At 47.4% G+C, this 9,193-nt stretch overlaps 1 protein-coding gene across 1 annotated transcript; it reads right to left on the reverse strand.

The window, feature by feature from the left end:
- Positions 1-354: 354 nt before the first annotated feature.
- LOC139300366 (primary amine oxidase, liver isozyme-like) lies at positions 355-7,245 on the reverse strand. The gene is made up of 5 exons (XM_070923434.1): positions 5,673-7,245; positions 5,185-5,303; positions 3,817-3,983; positions 2,870-3,002; positions 355-2,768 (listed from the first exon to the last, which is right to left on the reverse strand). The coding sequence occupies exons 1-5, from the start codon at positions 7,243-7,245 to the stop codon at positions 2,478-2,480; spliced, it is 2,283 nt and encodes a 760-aa protein (XP_070779535.1). The 3' UTR covers positions 355-2,477.
- Between the last annotated feature and the right edge of the window lie 1,948 nt (positions 7,246-9,193).

Here is a 9,193-nt window from a genome sequence, read left to right on the forward strand (position 1 = left end):
GAATTGCCTTGAATTACCAGACTAAATAAAGCTTACATATTCAAATAACTAACACCCCATTGATCATCTCATGACAGCTCATTGATGCATTAGTATTAGAGTATAAGAGGCCTACTTCTTCCTCCACTAGTCTATGGGGATGGCGTTGTAAGGGCCTTTCTTGGGAGCTCTGCCCTCCTTTGTTTTCCACACCCTGTCACTTCCTTCCACAAACAAGTGGAAGTTGTGTAAACTTTTTTTTTTTTTTTTTTTTTTTTTGTCCGCGTAACAATACTTTAAGTAGCCTGAAATGTCCTCAAAGCCAATACTCAACATTTGTCAATCAAATGTATTCAATTACACAAAATCACGGGGTTGTGTCTGTTTGCAAAGACCAAATGCAGCAGACCTCTGGGCCCCCTCCACAACATATGGTCTCTTCTTTAATTTGGAGAGGAAACAACAACAATAACAACAACAACAACAGCAGCAACAACGACATTCCTCAGAATGTTGCACTGTGGAGGAAAAAAAAAAATAGACAAAGTGAATCCGACATCAAGCAGTCCCCGGCCTCGAGCCACATCAGAGGGTGACCCAGCTTCGGATTGAATGGTCGTATTTGTCAGTGCGCGCCTTTGCACACAGCTGTACTGTACAGTGTCAGTTTACAATGTTTACATCGCTTAGGTTATATCACAGTGGTTCATTAGTGAGAAACGAAGACCATTTGGATACCATTTTTACCATCATCCTAAAACAAAGTGATTGCTGGCAAAGTCTCAAACCATAGATCACATTTTTTGAGGACGTCAGTTATTGCAGTGAATAGCCTTGTAAGTAAAAGTAAGTACAGTAATACATTTCCCACTCGTAAAATGCTACTAGTCTTGGCATAGCCCTCCCTTCTGTTCTATCTAATAATAACGACAACTTTGATTTTTGCTTTAATAACGACAAATTCACATTTTCAGTTGTGTGAGTACAATTAGTAAATCCGTCACTATGCTGGCTAACTTTGGCGATACCACCGGAAATGTGCGCACTAGATCTACAGCCATGCTTAGCAGCTCTGTGAGGCTGTCCTCGGGCACAGCAGGTGCTTTGAATTAAATGCTAACACGCTCACTATGTCAATGCTAAAATGCTGATGCAAAGCGGGTATAATGTTTGCTATGTTAGGATGCTAACTTTTTCTAATTAGCCCTAAACACAAAGCACAGCTGAGGAAATGATGGAGATGTCATTTGTTTTGCAGGTATTGACATTTGACATTTAGACCTGATGATGGCGCTAGATGAATAGTTAGAGGATCGCCATTATTTATTAGGGTACATCCTCTGGGAACCCTGAATGTCTGTACAAAGCATCAATCCATCCAATAAACTCAGTGCAAACACAGTGAGAGAACTGAATGCAGACTTTTTGAATTGTAATTTGTTTGGATTTTGACTTCCAGATTATAACTGTATCATTTATAGATTAATCATACCATAGGATTTCAGATTGATTCCCGACCTTCTAGGCAGCTAATTCTGGTTTACCAACTGTTTAACTACCGCAGGGGCCCACAAGGACCCAGGTTCACTGCGTCATCTGATGACAATGCAACTGACAAAAAATAAGGCAATGTAACATCATAGGACTTGGATTAGCTACCTCAAACATGTTTCATGTCTCTCCAAGTTTATTTTTTTTCGTATTTTTGTATGGAAATGATTGGAAGCCAATGGCTACCTGGAAGGTAGGAAATCTCTGTAGAAGCTTTGAAAAATGTTCAGCAGTTATGTAAAGTATGCACGATTTGTAGTTCAAGCGCTAAAACATGCCAACCAACAGAATGGACCTCTGAAGTTGCGCATGCTAACCTCAGTGGAAGCCAAAACTGCAGCTATTTCTGGGAGACCAGTTGTGACTTTTACCCTGACCTTGTGATTCATCCTTTCCTGGTCACTGAGTAGCTTCCCTGCCAGTGTCCATACCAGCATGATTAGGATAGACTGGATCTACAGACGAATCTATAGTGGTTATGGAGTGCTGTTTCCGCTTTTCTTGGACACATAGGTTAATAACTTGGTCTGTTTTGAAAGAACAGTTAAACATTTTGGCAAATATAATTATTTTCTTTCTTTCTGTCCAGTGTGGGTTACCAGATATGGTCTGTGAGAACAGTTTTGGTTTTGGTCTCAGTACAGACACAATGGTACCAAACTTGGCAACCTCAGTGTGAAAACAAACTCTTGAAAGCTGCAAACTGTCACTGCGCCTTTCTGTTGTTCACTAACAAATATATCAATCTCCTCATCGCACTCTCAGAAACAAAGGGAATTAACATATCAATCACTCAATTCCTTTCTTGGTGCAGCTGTTGCACAAATCATTTGATATCCCAAGTTGCCTCTATAAACATGTTAGCATTGACATAAGCTTCTTGATAGATCAGTAAATAAGGCCACATGTCTGAGTTCATCAGGCATCATCTGGCAGTGCACAATAAATCAGACCTCATTCTCAAACTTCAAGACTCCATCGAAGCCGTGGTAGGTGAAGGGTTCAAGGACGGGGGTACAGGTCTCTTGAGCAAGGCAGGCCATCCTGTTGTTTTCACAGCTGTCCTCTGCACCCGGGCTAATGTACACCCCATCAGCAGAGTGGATGGACGGGTCCTCGTCAAAGTAGTTGTGGGGCCGCAGAATGACCCCACCCCCGTTGCCCACGGTTACCGTGTTGGGGATGTCCTCGGAGTGAGGGATGTGGAGGAAACCGGTGGTCACCCAGGCAACCAGGTCCTGCAGGCACATTTTCATACATATCATGCAAATTCCTTCAGTTAAGTTATCGAATTTCAAGTTTTCAAATGTGGTCGTATTATCTTATTATTTTTACATGCCTCGTCTTCTATGCTTTCGTTGTCTTCAATGTACTTGCTGAAGTCGACGGCTGGAGTCCACATGTTGTTTTGACTGTACAAACTGCAGCTGGTCTGCTCTAAGTCCTTATGCTTGGTGATGGCAACCTTATACCTGGAGACAGACAGAAGAGGGGCACAGAGAGACGGCTTTGAATGGCCAGAAGAATCATGCCTGAAGGTCTCAGGCTGCATTGTTGCTGACAGGGGATTTCAACCCTATCACAAGACGCAAACTTTCCTATTGAACAATTATGCAAAACCCCAGATTACGTTATCATTTCTTACGTCAAAGGTCAACATTTATAAAATCTCTTTCTTCAATATCTATGTATGTCAAATACAGTATAGATAAGGGTTAGGGGAAGATCATGGTTACAGTTACTAAAACTGCCACTCCAATTGCAAGATATATATGTGGTGTCACCAGGTCTTGACATACAGCAGTGTGTCGTCTGCATATGGGTGACATGTAATGCTATATTTTGTACAAACTGGCCCCGTGACCGCATATAAATAGAAACTGAAAGTGGTCCAAAAATGAAGCATTATGAAAATTAAGACATGTTTTCTGCCATCGGGCAGCGTATGTATCTTCCTTTCTCCAAAGTACTTTGACCGGAGAAAAATCACAATTCACACAGAAATACAAACACAGTCTGACTCCAGGACTTTCCTGTCTGCGTGGGGTCTCATCCTCTTTCCATGCTACATAACAAGTACTAACTGTGATTTTTACTAGAATTATTTATAAAAAACAATAACCCAAAGTTTAAATTGAGCCTGCTGGAGGTTATATTCTTAGTTCTAAGGGCATCTGTAAAACACATCTAGTCTAACACAACTTTTGATCATCAAGGGAAAAGAAGTGTTCGCAATTATTAACTTATGAGAATCTGTTTTTTGACTTTGCAGCTGTCCAGTCTCACCTGGCCCAGGACATGGCCCTCTCCTCGGCCTGGCTCTCAGGAAGGTGGTCCCCAGTGAAGCTGAACACCTGCAGCCTGTAGGAGCGCTGGTGACCCCAGCGGTTGGTCTTGTTGCTGGCTATGTGGAGGTAGCGAGGAGTCTTGGCGGTGTAACGCAGAGCAGCCTCCTGTGGAAGTGTCACAGTAGGCATTAGTCCCACAGTCAAGGTTCAAAGAGTTACTTTTGGTGGCTGCAACACTGGTGGATTAAGAAATGGTTAATTTTGGTACATATGAGTACATCATGATTTGCCAGCGATAAGTGATAAGAGATTTCCCCTGATGTTTGTTTGGTCGCCCATTCAGCAAGCTAAGACGCAGGACAGGACATACTTCCACATTCTATTAGCAGCATGCATCCTGTCTAGTTCAATTTTGTAATTACATTTCAAGCTACGAGCATAGGTAAGCAGAGGTCAGACTGCAACGATGCGGTTTGCACATACAAAGTCCGATACACAGCAGAATCTTCACCACTTCTGGACCAAACTTGAGCGGCTACATAGCACCTTGTTATCCGGGCTAGAGGAGCAACAACGCAGCTGCAAACCATACAAACGAAAATTGAACGCAAAAAAATAGATTGTGGAGCAAGCATGCGAGTCGACGGCTGAACAGCTGAACCATAAAGTTGTTACGGTGAGCGTGTTGGCAAACAGCTATACATATTGTTTAAAATGACAGGATCGGCCGTATTAAAAGAAGTTCAGTACCCATGTAGACGGAGAGGTGTTGGCCTTCACGCGGACGCTGGGGCTCCATCGTGAAACCGGAAAATATATCATTCAAGTTTCTCTCTTCGGGTTCAGATTTTTTTAATCAAAGGAGAACACGGAAAATGTGATTTACAGAGCAGATGTGTGTACGTATATATGTCTTTAGCAGAGAGAAACTTTTTTTCACAAGGACTTGAATTAAATACGAATGAACGCAACAGTTTTATGAATACGCAAATGTGCGCAACACGTGCATCGAAATCGAATGAAATTCAACCTTGTGGCATGAGTATGAGGCTGCTGATGTGTACAACAGACGTGTAAATCACAATTTATAAGCTTGCTACTTTTACAATCCCTGTATTTTTTGGCTATTTGGCTTCATGCGGTGGCATTTTGGAACAAAGCCCTTCATTTTAGAAGTAACGCAATGGAAATAACAGTGACAGATTGGACCAAACTGGTCAATTTTCAATAATGCACACACGTCACGCTGCCTCCACAGCGTCGAAAGCCGGAATTCAATTCCCGCGCTCTCCTGTAAATGTTGTTAAATGACACCTGAACGTGGACCTGAACGTTCAAAGGAAGTGGCAGGAGGACGAAGGCGGACCTGTTCCGTTTTGAGTTGCTTCTCCACCAGCTGAGGGACCATGGCGTAGCGATCGGGCATCCACGGCAGCGACACGTTGACATATTCCATGTCCTTGGTCTGGAAAACGTTCTTCACTCCTGCAGAGGAAACGGTGAAAAGAACATGTAAAAAGCTGCGCTAATCATTAGGCCAAGTTTCTCTTGGATGATAAAGCCGCAGAGAATTCAAATCAGGCCACAACGGACACTCCTGTCTAACCCCCCATTCCTTTTTAAAAAGAGGAGCCTGGACATCAAACGCATCACTTGGCTGAATGAAATGGGCCCATTTTCAGTTACCGAAAGACACCTGATATATATTCCAAACAATATGTGTGCATTGTTGCAAAACTACCATATTGGTATCAACCTGTTACTCAACTTTGCTGTTGAGCTGATGGTGACCTCCCTTACATTCTTGGAGTGGAATTGAGGGGGGGTGGGGGGGGGGGGTATGGGGTCACTCACCCAGCACGTCCAGGTCCACCTTGAAGTTGATGAAGTGGGTGTGGATGTTCCCCAGCACCTTCTCCGCCACCTGGTGTCCGTGCCTCAGACCGCCGTCCACCAGGTAAGAGGAGGAGATGTAGCCGGTGGCGTGCACCTTAGCTTCCACGGATCCGCTCTGGTAGAAGATGAAGTCCCACATGTAATCATAGTTCCCTATCGCCGTGATCGTCCGGAACACCAGGGCGCTGTTCACCATCCCCCCGTAGCTGTTGTGGAAGAAGTCGGCGAAGTGCCTCCGCAGGGGCTGGCCCATGTTGTGCTCAAAGACGCAGATGGAGTTCCTGAATCTGACCGGGGCCGGGACGTCGATGTAGCGGTACGTGTCCACGTAGGTGGCTTCGTGGGGGCAATCCACGCCACGGACCAGTTCGTGCGCGAAGCGCCCTATCCCGATGCTCGAGTCCAAAAACTTGGTCAGCATCATCCCGGGAGTCACCGAACCGTACACCGACATGGCCTCCTGCACGCTCAGCTCGTAGGCGATCCTCTCGCCCTTGAAGCGCACATCGAACACCCTCATGCCCGTGAGCGCGCTGAGCCCGAAGGCAAAGCTCCAGTCCATGTACAGGACGTGGTTGTTGCTGACGCTGTAGCGCTTCCCCTCTGCGTAAAACTGCAGCGGGCCGAGCTGCAGGGGTCCGCGCCGGGGTTTCAGGGACCCATAGTCGGGCGACTCCTTGTAGACGATTTTCTTAACGGACCCCGCGTCGTATTTCTCCCGGAGGTCTTCCACGGTGTCGAAGTACTGGCCGTTATAAAAGACGCGCTCCACTTTCCAGTCCAGCGCGTTTACGCTCTCGTGGTTCACCAGCACCTCGAAGCCCACCGGGTGGACGTACATGCCGCTCATATCCCTGAAGAAAGACACCCACGTCTTTCTGTCCCCGGACCGGACTCCGCGGGGCATCTGCTCGAACGCCTCCAGCTTCTTGTCCGGGCCCACGTCGAAGCTCTCTTTCAGGAGCTTCCCCAGCTTGGAGAAGACCTGCTCCGCGAAGAACTGGAAAAGCAAGGCGTACTCCCCGATGGTGACCGTGCGCGCGGTGATCGGCAGCTCCATCTTGTACCTCTCATCGGTGACATCTCTCAAGTACGTCGGCGTGGGAAGTGGCCCCACCACGTACTCCTTAATGTAGCCTCGGGCGCCGTAGAAGACCACCACCGTCGCCTCTCTCGCCGGCTTGGCGCCCTTCCCGTCCAAGTAAGCCAGCGCGTCCGCTTTCTTTGGCAGAGAAAGGTCTATCAGAAACAAGTAGTTCTCCGACGGCTTGGTGATCTGGTTGGTGGATATGTCCAAGCCCTTCTGCCGGAGCATGAACCGCTGGACCTGCGCGTACTCCTCCCGGGTCAGGTCGGCGAACACGAGGCTGCGCTCGTCGTGCTCGCCCCGCGGCGGGTGGACGCGCTGTGCGGGGCATTTGGGAGCCCTGCCGGAGTGGATGCCGATCAGGGCGATGTTGAGGACGATGGAGGCGAGGACAAAGAGGATGAGCGCCCATTTCGCGAGAGAGTTCATCTTCCGCTCTACCATTACGCGCGGGTTTGGAGAAAGGGAGGCCGGGGAGTGAGCTCTGGCTTTGGAGCGGGCGCAGTCAGACGCTTTTTTTTCCTTCTGTTTTTTTGGAAAGGAGAGGCGCGCCCCTGGACTCTTCCGTTTCCCACCCCTCTCTGCGTGGAGTCCCCCCCCCCCCCCTGCCCCTGCCCCTCCCATCCTCTTTGAATGCACGTTTGAAAACTTACATAATCATTAGATGTTCAAAAGAAGGAGTGCGTAATAACGCTTGTATAATCTCAGCTGCGTCCTGTAATGCGCAGTCAAGTCCTAGACTGTACGTGGACCCGGGCTGTCAGGAGATGTGTGCGGCAGCAGTGTCACACGGGTGTATAGATAGTTTCATGAAGACAGAAGAAGAAACGCAGCAGAACTTTATTCAAATCGCACAGAGAACACTAATAACAAACAGGACTTTGAAAGTGCAGTTTATTCCCTTCTGTTTTAATCCCAAAAACTTAGTTAGTTGGACAGGCGGCAGCCTCCTCACACTTCCAGGGGGGGGGGGGGGGGGTTAGACTGATTGACCTGCCTGGTCTTGCCCGCAGTGTCATGCAGGTCCTGCTTGCATCAGGCTCTCTGGTCTAATCATTTATTTTCCACTGCAATTCCATCCATAAGCAGCACGGTGACAGACCAGTGTGACTGTTTTGGTCACGGATCACTTTCTGTAATAAGGCATCTAAAGTCCTGTCAGATGGGGGGGGGGGGGGGGGCGCTGGGATGAAGAGGTGATCCGTGGTTTCAGGGGTCCTTCCTTGACGTAAAAGACGTTTGGGAACCACTGTGGATTAGAGGTCGCTACGGGCAAAGTGGCCGCACCTGTGACACCCACACACAACTGGGCCGCCGGGGTCCCCCCCCCCCAGCATATGGCCCTGCGGGTCCATGGGTTCCTCCTGCTTCCCTCTGCAGACCTCCTTGTGAAGGGTGGAAGCCAGTAAATAGAACAGGACAGATAAAAGAGGACCAGATCAAATGTTTTGCGTGTAGTTTATCTCACACCTTTTGAGACTCCCCGTCATCCCAGCTTTCCAAAATAAGTGGAAGGGCTTCTTCCCCTGGTGCAGCTTCAGCGTGGTGCCACTTTAGAAAAGAAAAAAAATCACAGCTGCCCGTGTCAGAAACACAGCCTCTGATTGGTCAACGAGTAATCAAGGACAAAACGGACACGCGATCACGTGAGACGTTCGGTGTTGGATTTATTTTTGACAAAGTCTCCAAAAAGACACTGCGGTTCAAGGCTGGATTGCAAAGCTCCCGAAAGGGACACGATCGCACCGGAGCCCTCATAGAGTTGTCGAACCCCCTGATTACTCTGATTGGTTGTTTCATTCAGACCTGGCCCAGTTTTTTTTAAAAAGACTAAATACCAAAAGGGGTGTGGGGCGGGTGCTCACAGACACCCATTTCTTTTAAAGGAGCCCTTCAATAAGATATTGTTAGTGACACGCAATGGTCAAAATGTGTTATTTCAACCAAAATTCTTGCTCAACAACATTGCCTGCTGTGGCTTTAAGTTCCCATTTCATTGTAAAACACCCAGAAACACACGCTGATGTGGAAAAGCGCATCACACACACATATAACTCCTAATACTGACTAAATAAATACACAAACAGTGGAACTCTGGCAAGATTAAACTGCGTGACTTTTATATTTGTAGCTGAATATTTGAACCTATCGCCGTCCTCCCTTCCCTAAGGGACCCCCCCTCTCCCTCCTTCAGTGAAGCTGGACGTGCAAACTGCAGGACCAACGACAGACGGGACCCCTGTTGTTGTTTTTTCCAGGTCCCGTCAGGTCACGCAGAAAAAGAAATAAGCACTAATTGGCCAGCTCTTGACCTGCCGTGCTTCCTGCTAGCCCGGCGGGAGAGGGGGGGGGTTGTTGTTGTTGTCTGATCAGGCAAGCAGCCAGCATTCTC

Source organism: Enoplosus armatus, chromosome 17, assembly GCF_043641665.1.
Source record: "Enoplosus armatus isolate fEnoArm2 chromosome 17, fEnoArm2.hap1, whole genome shotgun sequence".
NCBI classification, from domain to species: domain Eukaryota; kingdom Metazoa; phylum Chordata; class Actinopteri; order Centrarchiformes; family Enoplosidae; genus Enoplosus; species Enoplosus armatus.

What these genes read in the sequence shown, in the direction of transcription:
- LOC139300366 (XM_070923434.1), bottom strand. Translation starts at nt 7,245, where the DNA reads ATGGTAGAGCGGAAGATGAACTCTCTCGCGAAATGGGCGCTCATCCTC. An exon ending in AGCAACTCAAAACGGAACAG is followed by an intron (nt 3,984 to 5,184) that starts GTCCGCCTTCGT and finishes ACACTTCCACAG; the next exon opens with GAGGCTGCTCTGCGTTACAC. An exon ending in ACGAAAGCATAGAAGACGAG is followed by an intron (nt 2,769 to 2,869) that starts GCATGTAAAAAT and finishes ATGTGCCTGCAG; the next exon opens with GACCTGGTTGCCTGGGTGAC.